This window comes from Schistosoma haematobium, chromosome 6, assembly GCF_000699445.3.
Source record: "Schistosoma haematobium chromosome 6, whole genome shotgun sequence".
NCBI lineage: Eukaryota > Metazoa > Platyhelminthes > Trematoda > Strigeidida > Schistosomatidae > Schistosoma > Schistosoma haematobium.
The window spans coordinates 15,462,435-15,485,171 of NC_067201.1; the positions used below are offsets into that span (position 1 = coordinate 15,462,435).

General features: G+C 31.7%; 1 protein-coding gene across 1 annotated transcript; it reads right to left on the minus strand.

The window, feature by feature from the left end:
* Positions 1 to 20,329: 20,329 nt before the first annotated feature.
* MS3_00008604 (uncharacterized protein) lies at positions 20,330 to 22,333 on the minus strand (the record flags this gene model as incomplete). Its single annotated transcript, XM_012937828.2, has 1 exon — positions 20,330 to 22,333. Exon 1 carries the CDS (start codon positions 21,857 to 21,859, stop codon positions 20,330 to 20,332), a length of 1,530 nt encoding a protein of 509 aa, XP_012793282.1. The 5' UTR covers positions 21,860 to 22,333.
* Between the last annotated feature and the right edge of the window lie 404 nt (positions 22,334 to 22,737).

Below are 22,737 nucleotides of genomic sequence, written 5' to 3' on the forward strand. Positions count from 1 at the left end.
TTCTTGGTGTTGTAGCTTATTTTCGATCAAATTTAAACATGTTACAATTGGTGTTTTAATATGCTATATTTTGTAGTATTTCCCCCCCCCAAAAAAAAACATGGACAATGTAATTTATACGCCATCAATCACTAATTGGCCTAATTCAATTGTATTTTGGTTGAACTGAAATCAATGAATACACAAAAAAATTTCCTAATACCACCTGTGGTAAAATTTATTTAGTATTTAAGTAGTATTATAATTATGATAGTGATATTTTTTTCCCATACACTAATTAATAAAGACAATTCTATGCTTATAAGATTGATGATTATTACAATGGATATTCTGTAAAGGATATTGTACTCTAAACTGTTGTCTAATGAAATTAGACAGTATTATTTGTATCTGCTAGTTCACATTATTCATAACTGGGTCATACACATGCCGTCAAAATATTTTAAGAATTATATCTTTCTGAAATGATTTACGACTATATTATTTAAATACTGTTTATAGCTGATTATAGCTGAAAATTTGTGTATATTGTACAATCATTTCCTGAATATATATATGATAGGTAGCAATGCCAATGTTGGAGTTAATGAATTATTTTTTCTGGTTAGCGTTTTTTTAGCGAGTTAGTTTTCTACAGGATGGGGTCGCTAACCCCATACCTAACCCTCTTCCTTTATCCAGGCCTGAGACCGGTAGTAGGCCCAGAGGTGCTCCAGATGGAGTTTTGAACTTAATGGTTTCAATCCGATTGAGTAGAGATTTAATAATAAATAATTAGTTTTTTGTTATTATATTCCAATGTGTAGTAAAATTGTATTTTTAACGTTTCGTCACTTCATGTAAGCCACTTCTTCAGAGTAAGCAGGCAAATAAATAAATGAATTGAATGAACAAAAATTCGTTTGTATTAGTTAAACGTGTGTTAATTTAATTCGGTTATTTATTTACTCTGAAGAAGCGACTTATATGAAGTGACGAAACGCCAGAAATACAATTTTACCACTCATCGGGATTTAACAATATATAATCATATGTAGATATACATTTTCATACTCTATAATAATTTATAAGCTTAACATCTATAGGAGAAAATTCTGGTGAGAAATATCATATGAATACATATATATCACTGTACACATATATCTAGTAGGATTAAGGATAAAGAAATGTGTTTTGTTTTAGATTATGGCTATCCTTAGAATTAAGAATGCTCGTTCTGTCTTAGATTAGACTTATTCGCCAAATATAGATCCATCTTAATTATGATCCTCATATCAGTGAAATCAGCACCCTTTTGGGATTCAAATACCAGATGTAACAGGTAGTATAAGAAATGATATAACAAAAATTAAAGTATTCTTAAATAAAGTTGAATATAACAATTAACTTATCGACTACATCTACATTAATAGAACTTTTAACTTTTAACCATTAAGTATACTAACATGATTATCATAAAGAAATCAATCTTAAACATGAATTACATAATAAATAGACATAAGGTCAACGAATAAAACGAAACTAGTCTGTGCTAAAACATGTAGGTTCATTCTAATATTAAAACAGAATAGTAGAACAGAGTAAAATCTAGTATCTGAATATTCATGTAAATGTGTGTGTGTTTGTATGTTTGCGCGTGTGCGTGTATGTAAGATGAATCTATAAACTATTCATTAAGAGTTGATAAGAGACTCTATCTCCTGTTAGTAATCTCAGAAACAATAGCAATAATAATAATAATAGCCTTGTATATGTAGAATTTTCAAAATGAAAACGCAAAGAAAAATCCATTATAGGCTTAGATATTCTGTCTACATATAATGAAAGGGTTGAATATGAGAAATTCGAAAATGGTTTCATGTTTCCATTGTACATCACAATGAATTAACTATTAATGTATATAAGTCGAATAGACAAAATAGTTCTGTATATGTTATGTAATTAATCTACTTATATATGAATGTTATCTGATGTTTTAAAAAGAAAGATTTTAATTACAGGATTGAAAGGATAGAAGAGAACGAGTAATAATTAATTACATTGAATCAATGATATTATTCTAGAAACTTCTTCATCCTATAGGATGAAGAAATTGATGACTTAAAGAGTGGAAAACTAAAAAAGAACTATTAATCCCAAATAGACTGTATTGTTTCCCTTAATCCTACCGACTGACATGACATACAAGTAGTAAAAAATTGTGATTTTAGGGGGTGAGGGAATAATGACAACTATGTGAATATTGTAGAGGTGTGTGTGTGTGTGTATGTTCATAGTGTTATGACCTAAAAAGATAATAAGATACTGATAATGTCATAATCGTCATCTCAACATCAACATTGGTAGTCTATTTCATAGTTTAATGAATTTTCAACAATTTTGACCTCTTTTTCTTTTTTTAAAAAAAGCAAAACATTAACTTGGTATTGTTTGGCTTGTATCTTTCCATTGAGGTTTAAGACTGCAGTTGATCAGTCTGTTATTGGTATATGTGCATACTGTGCGTATGCCTCGATATAACCTTAATTCACAAGCTATTTGTAAGCAATGATGGATAATGGCTAGCAGTGGAATCCAGGACGCGCGTTTCGTCCTATTTGGGACTCCTCAGCTGGATGTACCTGCATTTCAGAGAGGTGAGGTTCACTCTGGGACTTGAATCCAGTTGGAGCGAAACATTTATTAGAAACTAGCTAACGTAAATATCATAGAGTAATAAGAAAGTTGTGTAGACATCATTCATAAAAAAAGTATGATTTTCTATGGATCCACACAAATTATAATCAATAATTGTGTTATACTGATGAAATCAGATTATTACTACATAAAGGTCATTATTTTTATCAAAGATGTTCTTTTCCGAAATAGGTTTAGTTAAAGAATGAAATTGAAGTATCAACTAACCCTTAGACAATTGTTTTGCTTTAATATTGTGAATTTTTCAAATAATGAACATCCATGATCACGTCAGAGTTCAGATAGTAGAATTTCATCTTTTTTAAATTTATAACATTCTATTCTGATCACAGCATTCAATATACCCAATTACTTACTTACGCCTGTTACCTCCAATGGAGCATATGCCGCCAACCAGCATTCTCCAACCTACTGTGTCCTGGGCCTTCCTTTCCAGTTGTATCCAATTTTTGTTCATTTTTCTAATGTCTGTCTCCATTTCCCAACATATTGTATTCTTTGACCTTCCTGTTTTCCTTTGGCTTTGAGGATTCCATATGAGGGCTTGCCTTATGACACAGTTGTGTGCTTTCCTCAATGTGTGTCCTATCCACTTCCAGCACTTCTTCCTGATTTCTTTCTCCGCTGGGATCTGGTTTGTAGGATTCAATATGCTACTGGTAATATCAATCTCGTTCGAAGTAACGTTTAGCTACATCAATGAAAAAAATTCTGATTAGGAATTATATACATTGATATTCAATAGAGATTCACCATTTATGAAGAAAGTCTCAACATCCTAAACTTGTAATAAAATGGATGGGATAGTATTTTGATGATGGGCTGTGAGATAGAATGAATAATAGTTCTTATCCAACGCCTATTTCAAGGGGAAAAACAAAAAGATGTAGTTACAAATCATAAAGGGTAAAACTAAAAGTACCTGTTGATCATTCTCAGAGTTTACATATAAACCGTAAGAATACTAGCTTATTAATTGGGTTTTCAATACTTAGTTCTAAACTCGGGGAGAGTATTCCTCATGGTTTAACATAAGCTAAAGAATAATTGAAATTCATAATCCATCGAAAGGTTGTTTTACACTACTTCAGGACGTTTTATAATTGCTCGCTGATGAACCTCATTCTTGGAAATTTAATTCAACACTAAAATTTTTGATCGAGCATATCTTGATTGTGAATGTGTGTTGGATTGTGAATATACATTATTGAGTTTATTGAATGATCAATTTATACAGGTTCGGAACTTATTCGAGATCAAAAATTTATTTCTTCACTTTTTGATCAGAAATTTACTGATTATGTTACCGGATTATGGTTAATAATGGGATCCAGGGCCTGTGTTCCATCCTCTTTGTGACTCATCATTTGTATGCATCTACATTTTAGTGTTGATGTTAACACGGAAACTAGCCTTTCGCCTACCAACATAAACATTGATGTATTATCCCCCTAGACACCAAGACCGAAACAGGTTGAAAACGCTCTGGTTTGATGCTAGGTAATCGTAGCGAGTTGTCAGAAAACTCTAAACCTAGGTCTCATGCTAATTAGTATTAGTAGGAAAAGCGTGCCTAAAGTCTTGAGGGAACTGATGTTTCCTATGAGAGTGGAGTCCGTATCATCAATTTTCACTGTCTGGCAAGTTATCACTGAGATATTCGGGGTGCAATTAACCTAATTTAGGACTGAGATATATTTTTACTACATGGGATCATTAGTGTTGTTAGCAAAGTATTAAAAATTATGTTTCTTTAGATTTTCAGATATTATGCCAGCGTTCCTCTGAACGAACATAATTTTAATGTTGTCCTATTCTGCTGACTTGTTTTTTCTCAGATGTATCCTTGAAATTCCTATCTTTGATTTTTTTTCTGCTACACTTTTCTTGCATCCTGTAAAACATAATCAGGGAAACACGTACTCACACCACAGAGTGATATAAATTTATGTACGAATTCGATGAGAACCAACAGTGTTTCATCATATGTCACACAGTTCATCCTTCACTAGAACTCCTATTTTACTTCTTTCGACCTGTAGTTATTTGGTCAGTAAATTCAGTTGTTAGACATTCAGTGAATCATATTTATTATCAATGTAAAGCAATAGATTATTGGACGAAACAGTTCTTATTTAGATGTAGAAAGGTAAATACAATCTTCTAGTTGAATTCAGACTTTGTTGGTGCGAATCAATAAACACAATACTAGACCTAAGCATATTACTTTATTTTAACCATGTTTGCTTGAATATCAGGTAGTATTCTTTTTAATCAACATAATTAATGCACTCTGAACATCATAGCTTAAAGTAACTTGATGTATATTGCAATGAATTGAATCAAACACTGTTATTCTTAGTTTCGAATGTTACATCGGTGTTTTTCATCTTTCAGGTTTCATGTATTACCGTAAATGTTCTAAATGATATTGTTGACTTATGGTTATAATCATGAATTTGTCAAACAGTGTACAATGACACAAGTATTGAAAAGAATGCTCTTGACTGAATTATAAAAGCAGTCAAAAGGTTTTCAAATAAAATAGAAGTTGATGAATGTTTTGTTATAAACAGGACATCATCACAAACTAACCTTTGTTAAATAATCATTAAAAATGAGGAAGTACTAGACAGCTGTTTTATTCTAGTATAGAATTCTTCAGAATTATGCCTCTACGACCCCACTATCGATCTAACCAAAGTGTTATACAAGCGCTTATTCTTTTGTTCACTTAGTTTCTCAGTTCAGTTGTCTAGTCCTTCCTAGTTTCCAGTGGTTATCTAGCTAAGGTTAGTCTTTAATGTAAATTATAAAATTCAGCAATCTTTATAAGCTTTCTACACATATGTAGCAAAAGAATTGAGTTGATTAAATGTCTACTTAATATTTTATCAAAAATTGTGTATTTATTTGTAATGAAATCAGTGAACAGTTAGATCCGAATCAGCTAAACACCGGGTATTCGATAGTATTGAACAGAATCAATCTCACCTCAGAGAATCGTACTGTTTAGACCGCAAGAATTCATGGGGCTGGATCATAAAAAAGATGAATATCCTAAAGATTGTCTTACTTATTAGGTTTTTCACTGTTTAACGCTGAATCAAGGCTATGACATACTCATTTGGGTGTTTGCTCTGATATATATATATATATATATATATATATATATATATATATATAAACTGGTGACAAAGTAACCTATGGCTTTCAGTAAACGTTAAGTAAAATATTTATTTTTCTTCTATTACTACCACTAATACTAATATGGTGTATGCTGCTGATGTAGACATATGTAAGTAGTATGTTTCACCAATCAAAGGTGGAATGCCTGGCGGCAGAAAGTTAAGATGATCAAGAGAAGAGAATGAGAACAGAGAATGATTGGTATGAAAATGAAGGAACAATCAAGTCTGAGACAATTGATTGACATTTTGTAAATGAAGTATTTACTGTATGACTCACAAATTTAACCAAGATATTCTGTAATGTTGTATTAAAATACATTTGATTATCCCCACTGCTGTTCTCGTTCACTACACTACTACTAATCCTTTTGACAATAATGTCTATACAGCATTAATCAATAAAGTCGCTTAACATTATCCCTTATTCAAATCAATATAATCTGTCATTATTCTATTCAATGTACATAGTGATATTAAACATATTTAATACTCATCAGTTTAGGGGTTGTGGAGATTGTTAAGTTTTTGATTGAAATCATGAGTCAATTGAAGCTAGATCACCATGGAAAACCTGGAGGCACTGGATGGCTGTCTCGTCATACTATAAGACTCCTCAGCAGGACTACTCAACGCACCCACGATCCCGCCTCGGGAGATTCGAACCCAGGACCTATCAGTCTCGCGCCAGGCGCTTAACCAACTAGACCACTGAGTCGGCATCCAATGGTGTTAATGTCTAACCTCAACCAATCTACGAAATTGCGCGAATATCTTCCATTGTACTGAGGAAGACACCTGTTTCTACCCGACACGGCCGTCCAGTGCTTCCAGGTTTTCCATGATGGTCTAACTTTAATTGACTTATGATTCCAACTATTGAAATTACTATAATATTCACAAAAACCCCTCTTGATAATGATCAACACGTGCTCATTAGTGACAGACTTCAAGAGGTATTTCCTGGAGTTCTAATGAGAAGCAGTGATCAGTGGAGTCCACTGTGTCTGTGTTTAGATAGTAACTCACTGAAGATAATGGTGGATGTGTCGCTCAATTTCGTGGATTGGTTGAAGTTAGACATTAACACCATTAGATGCCGACTCGATGGTATAGAGGGTAAGCGCTTGAGCACGAAACTGATAAGTCCTGAATTGAAATTTCGCGAACGAGATCGTAGATTAGCACAACTGAGGAGTTCCATAGTAGGATGAGACGGCCATCCAGTGATTCCAGGTTTTTCATGGTGTTCTAGCTTTAATCGGCTCATGAATTCAACTATTGAATTTTATGTAAATGACCAATTTAATAATTCACTTATTGTTCAATGAATATTTTATTCACTAATATGTTTAAGGGAATGATTTATTATTTTAGCAAATATAATGCTTAATGGAATTGCATCGATTGTAAAGTAGAGAAATTTGGATATGGACGTGGATACTTTAGTCTAAATTAATGGGTTCTGTTGCACTAAGAATAAAATTAAGTTGATTGCGTAATAATACTGTCAGTTGATGGGTTTAAGAAATTCGAATTATTGGCCATAATTCTACGTAGTCTCTAGAATCCGATCAATAGTAAATACTAGAAATAGATGACGTTGGTCACTAATTAGTAACCAATCAATTGTGAACAATTATATGCAAATGTAGTGGTTTATGATCAACATGTGGTTTAAATGACAATAAGTTCGTTTTTTGAAGGATCTTGGTTGTTCAAGAATAAAATATCTCATACTAGAAAGAGAGAGCAAACTATACAGTGCCTTCCTAGCTTAAATGTTTCAAATTAGATAAAGCCCATAACTTTAACTACTTTCGAAGCAACGTTGTTACTCTATGTTAAGTAATTTTCAGTATTTAATTTCCGTTTACTAAAGTCTCAGAAAAAGTTAACACTTCAACAAGTTTAAAGAAAGCCGAAAATTGTTTGTTATTTAAAATTCACTTGGTATTGTTTTACTTGAATCTTATCATCGATGTTTAGGACTGCAGTTGATCAGTCTCTTATTGACATATGTGCATACTGTGTGTATTGCCTCGATATTGCCTTAATTCATAAGCATTATAAGTAAAGATGGATACCAAGTGAACTTAAACTTCACCCCATTGTACAAGCAAGTGACTATCAGGACTCAGTAGCTAAGTGGATAACGTGATGGCGTTTCAAGCGAATGGTACTGGGTTCGATTCCCGAAGTGAACATCAACTCAGACGTAGGCATATTCAGCTGACGAGTCCAAAATAGTATGAAACTTGCAAACTAGATTTCACTGCTAGCCACTATCCATCCTTGCATAGAAGTTACTTTAAGTTGTAGCAACTAAAAATGAAAAAGAGCTTGAATTCTATATTATGGAAAACTTTATTTCATCATTTAATTTACAATATGATTTAATTAAGATGATTAGTGAACACAGTAAATTCAATTTATACGAATATTCGTCAAGATTAGAACGAATAATTTGACAGTAATTGAGCGCCGAGTATAGAGAAGTCATTATATGTGAAAATTATATTGGAAATATTCTCAGCGATTGAAATTTAACTAATTCCAACTTTTCGTCCAGCTAACTTGTCTAGACTTCTTCAGGGTAATAATCAAAATCACTGGAGAAGTCCTGAAGAAGTCCAGATAAGTTAACTGGACGAAACGTTGAAATTAGTTAAATTTCAATCGCTGAAAATATTTCCAATATAATTTTCACATATAATGACAGTAAATTCAAGTTTGATCCTATTGAGTCAGGCATCTAAATTCTAATGATTTTTATTTGTTAAGTTTTATTCAATGAAGAAGCAGTGAAATGAACATTCAACAAGTTTGTTAATATCCACTTCAAACTCAACATTGTAGACTGCATAGACTACAGTTTTATTTATGACAATTTTTGAGAGTTAATCTTAAAGCCAATTACTAATAAATTTATAATTATGATCTATCAAGATGTTTTGTAAAGTTTGAATATGATATATATCACAAATTAATTATATTTTGGAAAATCACTGATGATTATTCAAAATAAGATATATGTGTTTCGTCCTATGTTAAGACTTTTCTGTATTACTCACTTACTTACGCCTGTTACTCCTCGTGAAGGAGCATAGGCCACTCACCAGCATTCTCCATCCAACCCTGTCCTGGGCAATCCTTTCTAGCTCCGTCCAGTTGTAATTCATCTTTTCATATCTGCTTCTATTATCCGACGTAATGTGTTCTTTGGCCTTCCTCTTTTCCGCTTCCCTTCAGGATTCCAAGTTAGAGCTTGTCTTGTGATGCAGTTTGACGATTTGCATAGTGTATGTCCTATCCATTTCCATCGTCTTTTCCTAATTTCTTCTTCAGCTGGAAGTTGGTTTGTTCTCTCCCACAGAAGGGTATAGCTGATGGTATCCGGCCAATGGATGTTGAGTATCTTGCGTAGACAGTTATTTATAAATACTTGTACTTTCTTGATTGTGGTTCTTGTAGTTCTCCAATTTTCAGCTCCATACAGTAGAACTGCCTTGACGTTCGTATTGAAGATTCTTACTTTGATATTGGTTGAAAGTTGTTTTGAGTTCCATATGTTCAATTGTAGGAAAGCGGCCCTTGCTTTGCCGATCCTCGCCTTTACGTCCGCATCGGATCCTCCTTGTTCATCGATGATGCTTCCCAGGTATGTGAAGGACTCTACATCTTCCAGAGTTTCGCCATCAAGTGTGACTGGATTGCTGTTCTCCGCTTTGAATTTGAGGACCTTGGTTTTCCCTTTGTGTATGCTGAGGCCTACTCTTCTGTATTACATATTCATAATTCTAAATAAGATTGAATCTGGGTAGTTCATTTGATTTCATGATTAAAAATCAATTTTTAGATCTGTTGTTATATAGTTAGTTATTATATAGTGTTAAATTTTTAATTGTTTAATGGCATAGATATTTTAATAGTTGAAATCATAAGTCAATTGAAGCTAGACCACTATGGATATAATCATCAAACCTAATAGATATTCATCTTTGAGGGATTCTGCTAAATGAATCTTGGAATCTATAAAAAGAACTTGATAGTGAACTATTTACTGTTGTTGTTGTTGTTGGCATTTTACAATGTAAATACACAGTACACATGTAATTTCATGGTTTAAATAACTAAGTAGTAATGTTTATATTTGTATGATACTTGATGACGTTTGTTCATATTCCATCGATAGAGTTATTTTCTTTCAAGATTGATGCCAAATTCTGTGTTGATTTTCTTCAAATATTCTTATTGTCAAAATGATTTTAAAAAGTGAAAAAGAAAAAGAAGAAGAAGAAGATATCAACCTTTTTACATCAGATGTACTTCAATACAAACAGTGATAATGGGACAATTTTAGATTATAAAATACAACTGATATTGTGTAATTTTTCAACTAAACATCTTTCTCAAAAACTTTAATCTTAAAAATTTTTTTGGTCCCACTAATGACAATATTGATGATGACTGGATTCATGTTGTAGAAAATGAGTTATTTATGAATGAGCTGAGGTAAGACAAAGAAGCATCATAAGTATTTATCAAGACTTTGTAATAGAAAGATCTTTAACATACTATGCTAAAATGAATAATTGTAATTCTCGTCAGCTGGATGTATCTGCATCTGAGTTGATGTTTGCTCTAGGACTCGAACCCAGTACCGTCCGCTTCAAACGCCATCACGATATCTACTTAACTACTGGGTCGAACGGTACGGGGTTTGAGTCCCAGAATGAACATCAACTCTAGGATGAGGGTGTACCCAGCTGACGAGTCTCAAATAGAACGAAACATGCTTCCTGGATTCCACTACTAGCCAATATCCATCTCTGCTTAGTATTATTATTATTATGAGATATCCGTACAAGAATCTCATCCTTTTCCATTAATCATTCATAGATATCGATTATTTAAGAAAAGTCGTTCTTTTTTAGAGTCAGTGGATAAATCTTGCTTCAACTGACCAGTGTTGACTACCATGCAGGTTATTTAGCCGAAAACGATTATTTTACATTATTATTATTAATTATATGAATTATCCGATTGTTGTTATACAGTGCTACATTTTGACTAGTTTTGATTGGGATATATGGGTTCAGTGCAGATTGTCTTGAAGTATGAGCAGTAGGACAATTTAAATCCTCAATAATAATGACATAAGCGTCATATTCATTGTACAACTTTTTGCCTATCTATACTTAGTAGCTCAGTGGAACACATCAACTATGAGATTTATGTACATCCACTTGGCTGACCATCTGACTTTTACATTATGAATAACTAACAGTTATTCATCGTCTCAGTCTTAAATCATGTATAAAAAAAGACTTTTAGTTTATCTTATACAACTATACTGTTAGCTTCTCTATTAACTTTCCCTACCTTCTTCCTTTATTCATTTTCGAAATATCCAAAATTCTATTTTGCTCATTTGCTTTTTAACTTTGACAAGCATTTTTTCTAGCTACTAATTACATTACAATATCACCTTTACTCTTCATTTTAATTAAGTCTTCATTCCTAGTTTATGATTATTATTACTGGTCATTTCATTTTGATGTTATTCAATACAAATTTTGATCTCCCTATCAATTTATCTGTGCCATATTTAACCATTTTTAATATCGTGATCATTTTCGTGATAACTTTGCCATTGTTCTTTTTTTGTTGGTAATTATCATCAATTATATCATTCCATCTATTTTGATCATTTAATTCTTGTACTTAACAATCATATAGTCAGTCAAAGGGAACATAGAACTTGACATATATGTGCATCTGTTGAAAAAAACAACAGCACTACATCAACATACTTAATAACTAACGACTGTTACTCCTCATGAAGCAGCATAGGCCGCCCACCAGCACTATTCATCCAACCCTGTCATGGACAATCCTTTTCATGTCTGCTTCCAATCAACATAACGAAATGAAATTATCGATAGAGAAAAACACGACAAAATACTGGGTATAATAGTAATATCAGTGTTAGTGAAAAAAAACATTGCTCTATCTATTTGTATGTTAAATACATAAATTTGTAAAATATTTTAGTTATTAATTAAAATTTAGAGCAAATGAAACAAAGTAAATTCACCTTTATTACTAAGTGTTTATTGCTCTTTGTTTACAAATGTTTATCAAGCCCGCGCGCGAGTGAGAGAGAGGGGGGCGGGTAAATTAATTACATAAAACAAGATATTAATTGAAAATTATCGTCTAACTAGTAGCTCCTGTTGAAATGAATTTTCTCAAATTCTGATGGAAGGACGAAATTTAGACGGTTACTGTACTTGGAAGTGAGACACTGGTCGTTCAGCTCTAGTATGTAAATATATTGCTTACCACATGATCTAATAATACTGAGCTCAGTCTTAGACGAATAATTAGTACTCACTCTTGAAGAATGGCGAATTACGACAAACTGGCTAATTCTCCATGTTTTTCAGTATAAAAGTATCAGACCAATCAAATTAACAATTAAAGAAATATCAATTGTACTAGCCATAGTCTGCGTATTAGTTAAAGTGGTTTTATTTATTTATTTAAACATATAAACATTGATACAAGAAGGCACCAAAAAGTATATACGTCACAAAAGTCATTAGGTTTGTGTCAGGGCCGGAATAATGTTCGGGTGCCTAAACCGAAGTAGGTGGTTTTCTTAGGGAGTCACTCCCCGACCCTTTGACCTACAGACCTAATCCAAAAGGCAGTGGAGCAACGTTATGAGATGTCCTCTTTAGATCCTGGATCCCATGTACACCAATGGTTTGGAATCAGGGTTTTCCAACTCCCCTGGGTGGACCCTCCGTATTCATTGACCTGGTTAAAACACCAGACATTCGGTTTTCATCCTGTCAATTTCGTAAACAACAGTAATGCTGCGAGAAGGCAGTGCGTAGGGCTTCCCTGATAGTGGCTGTATACGCGTGGCCATGTGAGAGCATTTGGAGAGGGAGAGCTGACTCTATGCACTCACGGCCGTACCAGGGAATCACCAAAAGTCCTGAAAGTTCTAAGTTCAATCCTATATATATAATGCTTAGTGCAGGCTTATGAGTAAAGCCATATTAAAAGGAAAAAAATCTAACCATTTGATAATAATCCATAATAACACGAAATGAATTGTGAAAGACTGAAATATCATGTTTTCACAGAGGTTTATTTTTTTCTATAGGTTTGTTTATATAGAAGAATTATTGATGTACATTATCTGATGTCAATCAAATTAAATGGTCATATATATATGTAATACCACCAATCAGTGTAATATGTAATTTAGGCTGACCATTATACGAATAGACAGATTACAGTAACAGTTGAAAACAGAGGATAACAACAAGCCTAATTGATGTGTCCTAACAAATCCAAACAACACACAAAGATTAGAAGAATGTACACTGATAAGACTTACATCAAGTAAAAACAATGCAAATGTAAGAAAAAAAAACCCTCATTAGTTGGAATGTCTATTTGATGAAGAATATGTTGTGAATATTGTGTTAGTCTTGAATCTGTTCACTTCATAATCAGATAGGCATATATATTTGGTATAGTTTGAATATATGTGTTAACTTGTAAGGGCTGTTACTATGTTAACCTTTGAACAAATCAATCTATTCATTCTTCTCAAGCTTAATTTTTATCCTGTCATTTATTTACTTATTAATCTTGACTGTTTGTTATATGATTGTATATGTGCTAATTACTTACTCCACTCATTAAGTGTCTGTAACTTATTTTTGTTTGACGATAGATTATCGATTCATGTTTGGTTAAATGGAGTTGGCTTACATGCCTTTTTCAGTTCGTTTTGCTTCTCTCTCTCCTCTTCCTCTTCGTTTTCTTGATTGTTTGTTCAGATCCATGATTTCATGAAATATACAAATTCAAAATCCATTCTCGTAATTAATTTACTTAACTCCATCATGGAAAACCTGAAAGCACTAGACTCCTCAGCAGTGTGCACCCACTAAAATTAAGATCTAGAGTGTGATTACTGGAAAACATTCAAAATAATTCGCTTTTTATTCATTTATTCCTTGATTTTTTTTCGGATAATCATTTATCGATCTATAATTGTGTAACTTAGCAACTTAATTTATTTAGTTAGTATAGATTTCAACATTTTTATCCATCTCTATATGTTGTTTATAACTATGTTGTCAACAGTAACGCGGTTTTTATTATTTCTTCTGTCAAATCTTCATTGATTCCAGGAATAAAAAACAAACAAACACAAATCTGAGTTTTCTTTTCTCCATACTACTGATAATAAATAACACAGACAGTTGGAAAAAAATTGTCTGAAGAAGAAATGGTATTAAGATTTTCATAACAACCATCAGATTGGTTTTTATAATCAGAAAAACATGGAATAGAAGATGTTTTATTTGACACTGCTCCATATTATTATAATTGGTACAATAAAAATGAATTGTCTATTATATTATTGACAGACTCAATTGAGTAATACATTGGTTAATAATAAATATAGTCTGTTAAAGCCTATAACTTCAGCATTGAGTTTAATCCATTTTCATGGTAATTTTACAATTGTCATTACAAGTGAAAATTGATGAAAAATAAAACAACAGCTGTAAATCGTTACTTTTGTTTCTTGATAGTCTTTATTAGTCAACTGACTCATGAATTCAACTATAAAATTGCTGAAATATTCACAAAACCCCTTCTGAAAATAATCATCGTATGCTCACTAGTGACTGGCTTCAAGAGGTATTTCCTATAGTTCTAGTGAGAAACAGTGACCAGTGGAGTTCAACCGAGTCTGTTATGAGACAGCAACTCATTGAAAACAATGGTGGACGGTGGCTCAATTTCGTGGATTGTTTGAGGTTAGACATTCACACCGTTGGATGTCAGCTAAGTAGTCTGAAGGTTAAGCGTTCGTGCACGAGCCTGATAGGTCCTGAGTTCGAAACTCACGGGGCGGGTTAGCAGATACATACTGTTGAGGAGTCCCATACCAGGACGAAACAGTCGTCCAGTGCTTCCAGGTTTTCCATGGTAGCCTAGTTTTGATTGACTCATGAATTCAACTATAAAATTATGGGATAGTTTTATTCAGGACTAAAATGCTAGCTACAAATATTTTTTTAGAAAAGACTTTGATATTTTAGATGACTATTGTAGTGCAATTTTAAACTTCTTGGTATTATATATTCTTGGTTATGTCAACCTTTTTAAACCATAAATCATTAGATAACTGTTTCATTCTAGAGTGCGAGACAGTTACTCACTTTTGATAATTGAAAATGGTTTGTAAATGAAGGTTAATTGATTGAACTGAGAAATATAGATTACTGGCTATTAACTTAGTATTCGAAAGACTAAGCGTTACTCACAAGGCCTCTAAATTTTCGGTTCGATCTTTATTGAAATTATAAATTCTTGCTGATGAATAGTCCCATACTAGGATGAAATAGCTGTACAATTTTATTCTAATTTATCGATGATTGTTTATTTAAGGTAAGTTCATAATCAAAATCTTATAATTTTAAATTTCAAGACAAACTTATACATGAACTATTATCAGTTGAAGAAACGTTGAAAGCAACAAAACTTTGAATAACTGTGTCAACCTAATCGAGGACTTCTTAGTAAATGAAGCCAGTGGGATTGAAATTAGTATCCTCATATACCGCACTAAGCATGATATCTTCATATCACTATGTAAGAACTCAAGAGTTTATATTTCTAACTTAAGTGAATTAAAAACTGAGCGCTACCATAATCGGATGTTGTCGATAAGCGACTATCTCATTTCTAATACGATTGACAACATAAATCCCTTCTGAAACTTTAGAAAATTTGATAAGCCGACACAAATTTGTCCAGTTAAATGATTCGATTGTAAATTAAACTATCCAATATATTGATAAGATCATTTTTACTGAAAACTTAAGAATAATAAATATAGAAACAGTATAACAATTTGAGTAGTTTTTTATTCACAATCTAAATTGAGATAATTTTTATTACATAACTGTAGTAAGTGCTACTGATGTTGGCAGACACAAGTAGTATGTATCACTAATCGAATATGGAATGCCTGGAGGCAGAAAGTTAAGAAGGTCGAAGAGAAGAGAACGAGAGCAGAGAGTGATTGGTATGGAAATGAAGAAACAATCAAGTTTGAGACAATTGATTGACATTTTGCAAATGAAGCACTTACTGTATGGTTCTCAGATTTTGGTAATCGATTGTGTTATTTCGAGCATAAGGTCATTTGGTTGTCCCCACTGGTGTTCTCGTTCACTACAAACTGACGTGTTTTATTAATAACTAACATAAACAATAGAAGGTTGTTAATGCTAATTTAAGTGTCGATTTACTGACTTTGAACAATTGTTCATAAAAATAATAATAATAATAATAATAGTAATCCTACAACAGTATTGACTTAAATAGGTAAATTACATTCTGGAAATAATTTGAGAATGAATGCCAATTTACAGGGATTATCAGATTGATACAGAAAACATTAGATGTGAAGAACATCTTGGTAAAGTATGAACAGTGTATCTGGGATCCTTTTTAGCACTACTACCATGTAATTGTAGTCCTCTGCAACTAGAGGTTAAAAACAAAGCACTGAACAACAACAACAACGAAAATTCTTGTGATAGATTTACTGTTATTCATGTGCTAGGTCGCTTAATATACTATTGATTTAGATAAATATCATCTAAATTAATCTAAATAACCAAGGACAGTACAAATACGAAATACTTATATTAAGATAAGGTTAGTGAGTATGCTCAGTGGAAACAATGATCAGACATTTAATGTCCCTATAATTTCATTGGTGTTATGAGATGTAATCATTGGTTTTAGTATTGTCAAGGCAATTTCAAAAGAGAGAAAATCATTATCGCAGAGAACAAATGATGATGATGGCAAGGTCCTAGAGTTTAAACTAGTAATAATAGGATAAATCCTGACATACTTGGGGAATTCTTATTTCTCATCATTATGAAAAGTGATATGAGCATAAATTATACGTTTGGCTAAACTACTCGGTACTCGGCTTGCATATATTTGGCCTGCAATGACTTTTAGTGAAACATACGAAATTGGAAATTTGTAATAAATTTTATTAGATTATTATTGATGATAGATAGCTTTATGGATTGTTTGAAGGTACCTATCACTAAAACTGATACCAGTCAGAAGACCCCTGAAAATACTGAAAGATTATTTCGCCCTGTTTTAGGGCTCTTCATCAGTACATATTTATGAAACACTCATAACCACGTCGGGGATAAAAATATATGACATCATACATTGATTAAAATGACCAACCGAAATTTTAGTTTTCTTACTAAATCAAAGATGGATTGTGGCTAGCCGTGGGATCCAGGATGTGAGTCTCGTCCTGTTTGGGACTCGTCAGCTGGATGTACTTTCATCTCAGAGTTTATGTTCACTCTGTGACTCGAACGCAGTACCGTTCACTTTAGACGCTATCACGTTATCCACCTAGCTACTGAATCCTAGAGTAAAAATCAACATTAACACCGTTGGATGCCAGTTCGCGCGCTAGTCCGAAGGTCTTGATTTCGAATCTCGCACGGCAGGATTGTGAATGCACACTGCTAAGGAGTTCCACAATAGAACGAAACAGCTGTCCAGTGCTTCCAGGTTTTCAATGATGGTCTAACATCAATCGGTTCGTGATTTCAATAGAAAACAATGAACTTATATTTTGTTCACTTAATAAAAACATAACATAAATATTTACAGCAGGACTGCTACTGTTTTCTGTTTTTTTAAAGGCATAATTAATAACGTTTCAAACCAATGTATCACACAACCTTCCGCACACAATTCACAAAGTTAGGGTAGATAAACAGATATTAGTCCGATTCAGCAATATTTCATTCTACGGTGACATGTCATAAATTATATTGTTTACACATTTTTCTCTCCTGTCTCAACGTCTAAAAATAATAATCAATGGGAAAGCTATTATAATGACATTTGTAAAACATATTCAATCCAAGTAAAGCGATGATTTGAAATTGGCGCCTAAATAAATAGTACTATTCAAATAAATTACTACCATGTTAAACATAAAGTCATTAGTCCGTGAACTTTTTTTGAACGAGGATACATCTTACTCCAATTGGATTTGTAAATCAAGTTGAATTGTGTTGTATAGAACTTTTAAAGTAGAAAATAATAATAGTGAAGTTGACATTTATTGTATTAACCATATAAAATTTATTTAAATGTAGCGTCAAGATTAATTATTGATAAGATATAAATATATACAAATGTTAACATTAATATAAGTAATATACAGATTGAAATCATGAGCCAATTGAAGCTAGAACACCATGGAAAATCTGGAAGCACTGGACGGTTGAAGTTAGACATTAACACCGACCAGCTCAGTGGTCTGGTTGGTTAAGCGCTTGGCATGAGACCGATAGGTCCTGGGTTCGAATTCCGCGCGGCTGGATTGTGGATGGGCACTGCTGAGTCCCATACCAGAACGAAACGGCCGTCCAGTGCTTCCAGGTTTCCCATGGTGGTCTAGCTTCAATTAACTCATGATTTCGACCTGTGAAATTTCTAAAATCTCCACAAACCCCTTCTGATAAGTAATATGGTAAACGTTATTAGAAAATTCTGGCATACACTCACTTATATGGGTAACAACAAACAATTGAAGAAGAGGAGGAAAAAGACGATGGTAGATATTGTTCCAACTAAAACACAACCCATTCATTAGGTAATGAAACAAAATGAAATACAGAATTTTTGCTCTAACTTAAAGGATGTTTGAATGAAAATCACATGAATTGACTAATTATCCCTTTAATAAAAAGAAAAGGAAGTGACAAGTTTATTTAACATGAAATTTACTAAAAGTTTCTTCCCTTTTTCATAGCCAAGAAGATTTTCATTTATAAGTATAGGGGTGAATAACATGTCGGTGTTTGAGATGACAAGTGCAGGATTTAAGTCCAAGTGTAGAAATCAAGATTAGAATGAAAGCATATCCATTTGACAAGTAGTAAATGGAATAAAGTACTCATTCTAAGGTCTACCTTTGATTAAAAACATAACGTTTACATTTTAGAAACCAATTTAAATATCTACTTATATAATTTACAGATATGAAAAACATCAAATGGCGAGTGATGAATGTGATCATATTTCTATTTATACATAATTATTATTCTTTTCAAGTGTAAATTGTAATGGTAGAATGTCACATAACCAAGCGAATCAGTATTAATATTGCACTAAAAAACTGTTTAATCTTCCAAATTAAATGACACAAACTGTACTATTCATATATCACTATAATAACACCTATAATGAATAATTTAATAGTTGAATTCATGAGTTAATTGAAGCTACACTACCATGGAGAACTTAAAGCATTGGACAACTGTTTTGTCCTAGGATAGGACTACTTAACAGTGTGCATTCATGATTTCACCTCGTGAGATTCATTATTCAGTATTTCAAAGACATTAATCGGATTACTCTTTTACTTTTCAGTATGAGAATTTATACAGATTGTAATATTTTCATAGTTTGAATTCACAAGTCAACCTTTTATTTCTCTTCTTCTCCATTAATCACCATGACTAGTTTTATTATTTTTTTTGATTTTTCACTTAGAAACAAAAAAATGAAAAAGAGTAAATGATTGAGTAATAAGTTGGTTTTTTTTGTTGTTGTTGTCGTTCATTACTTTTAAATAATACATTTCTGATTGCTCATTTATTTATTCAAAAAGTAAAACAAACGAACAATACCTATATAGATATATGTATATGTATATGTATATATAAACTGCATGCATAAGTATATATATATGGTTATGTAGTACAAAAACTCAATGGCGTCTTCTTTAAAAATGTTCAATGTCCAATACATAAAAATTTGGCGGAACATTTTTTTTTGAAAAATCTTCATTAACTACAAATAATAATAATCAATTATGAATTTTTATTATTTAAATTATACTTATGTATATGAGGTAGAGAATACCGTTTATAAGAGAAGTTTTAATAATAATAATAATAATAATAATAATAGTAGTAATAATAATGGTAACAATAATTGTGACAAGAAATGAAATGTATGGATAGAGAAGAATTATTTATGATAAAAAAAAGAAAAAAACTATTATTAAATTACATTCACCTATGTAATTAATAAAAAAAAGTTTTTTTGTGTTTTTTTTTGGAAAATGCCCCACATACATCGTTTTAATTAAATAACAACAAGAACAACCATGACAACAACTAAATTATCGATTTTCAATTAGTGATAGGAATGAATATTGAAATTGTAAACAACTACATAAGAAAACAAATGGAACAAATAGAAATATGTTAAATTCTTGAAATTAAAACAGAAAAAAAAGTTGTTTTTTTTATTTTAAAATTAAATTATGAACATGAACATGAACAACGATCACTAATTAAATATTTTTGTACTTGCCAATAACAATGATATCCATTAGCTGTTACACTGAGACGTTTAATTAGACGTCTAGCACGACGTCGACGTTTTTCATCTTTTGAATTTGTATCTAAGTGTAAAGAGGATGATGAAGATGATATTGATGATGAAGATGATGATGATAATGTTGATGGTTCAGATGATTTTATATTTGTCCATGATGTTTTAGTATCATAATGTGAATTACCTAGATTACGTGCTTGTAATTTACGATATGAATTAATATGTTGTAATGAATTATCTTTCAAACTTAAACGTGCATAAGTATCACGTTTATGTTTCGATTTAATAATATCTGTAACAGGTTCCATTTCATAAAAACCTGAATGAAATGTATTCATTGATACACGACGACGTATACGTTGATCAGCAGCATGTTCTCTAGTTTGTACTTGTGCAGCATCTTCACATTTCCAATGTAATAATTGTAATGCACGTGAACCAGATGGTCGACATTTCATACCAGATGGCCATGAACATGAATGTCCAGGACGATTTAAACATACACCTCTACGTATCCAACGTGGCCAAAATAATGGTCCTAAATCTTCCCATATAAAATCCATTTCACATGTAGCACGTTCAATTAACCAATAACGATATGGTTGAATTTGTTCATCAGTTAAAGTAAAATATACACCATATGAATTACGAAATGTAAAATTCAATTCTCTAATCTCTTTTAATAATTTAGCATCAAGTGATGTATAACTTTCTTGATTATTTGTATTAAATGAACCAGATATTCCACGTTGTCTTAATACTCTTGGTGGTGTTTCAGATGTCCATTCTTTATCTAAACTACCAGATAAAATTTTACGTAATTTTTTTATTTTATGTGGTGATACATCTGGATGTAAATGATTAACAACACTTGGATCAATTGGTTGACCCATAATACGCATATTAATTTTACTATATTCTTCTGATGCTAATGATGTTGGCCAATCAGTTATTGGTTGATTATTTTTATATCGTTTCATATCATCTATTGAAGAGATTAATGAATTACTTAAAACTGGTGAATTATGCTTTATTATATTCAATGGAGAATTTGTTGTATGCGATAATGTATCAAGACTAATACGATTTTGTACTGATGATACTAAACCTAATCCACCAACTTGATTGGTTAATTTAAAATTACGTTCAACGGGATTCGATATGTTATATAAGAAATTTGTTGATGTTGACAATGGTGAATGTGATTTATTTTTAAATGATGATTTTGACATTGTTTGTATGTTATTATTATTATTATTATAACTAGGATCATCATTAACAGTATTATCTGATTGTACATTTGATGTGTGTAAATTAAATGATTTATCTGTACACTTTGATTTCATATCAGTGATAGCAATTACTTGTGTAATGAAATAATAATTTTGTCCAATGAATGGTGCATTACAATAGAATAAAACAAATAATAATGTATATAATTGGAACGTTGTCATTTTGTTATCTTCCAGAAATACTTTACTTAGTAATATATGTTATTACTCCAATGAATTCAATAAGATAAATCCAAGAATTGATTGATTCTTGTTTTTATTTTAATTTGTCCATATCAAGAGTTTTCTTTCCGTATTAAGCGAAAACAAAAAAAAAGTTCTGATAGAATGTCAAAGAAATGAAATGTATGGAAGGTAAATGTAGTTGATCATGGCAATGTGTTCAATTCTCATGTGTATATGATTTCGATAAACAGAGAACAGCTGATTATTAGTTAAACATATGTATATTGTTTTTAGGAATATCTAATAATTAAACACTTGTATAAAATTATATTGAATGAATAGAATATCCTGATTATGTTTACATATATATATATATATATATATTTCTCTTTATCATATAGTTTATCACCTTTCTTTTTCTCTTGTTATGTGATAATTAAAACAAACAGAAAACGTATTTCCTTTCAAGCATCTATTTAAATTACCAAATAGATTTTTCTGGTCAATTTTAAAACATTACAGAATATGTGTGTGTGTGTGTGTGTAAAACGAAGTAAACATCATACTAACCTGATTGTCATTACTACTAATACGACTACTACTACCACCACCACCACCACCGTCACTACTATCTTTAACCACACAGATTTAATGGTTTTTGTAGGAAGGTGAAAAATGGCTACTTTTACAAATATTATTAACAATTTGATTGGTCAGAATTGGAAATAGTCTACATATATATTAACCAATCACTTTTAAGACGATCAATGAATATCATATATATATATATACATACATACATTTATTTTTCTCGTTAGTGTGCTTCTCTTTATTTTTTATGTTTATGAAATGTTTGTCAGTTAATGGGCATAGAT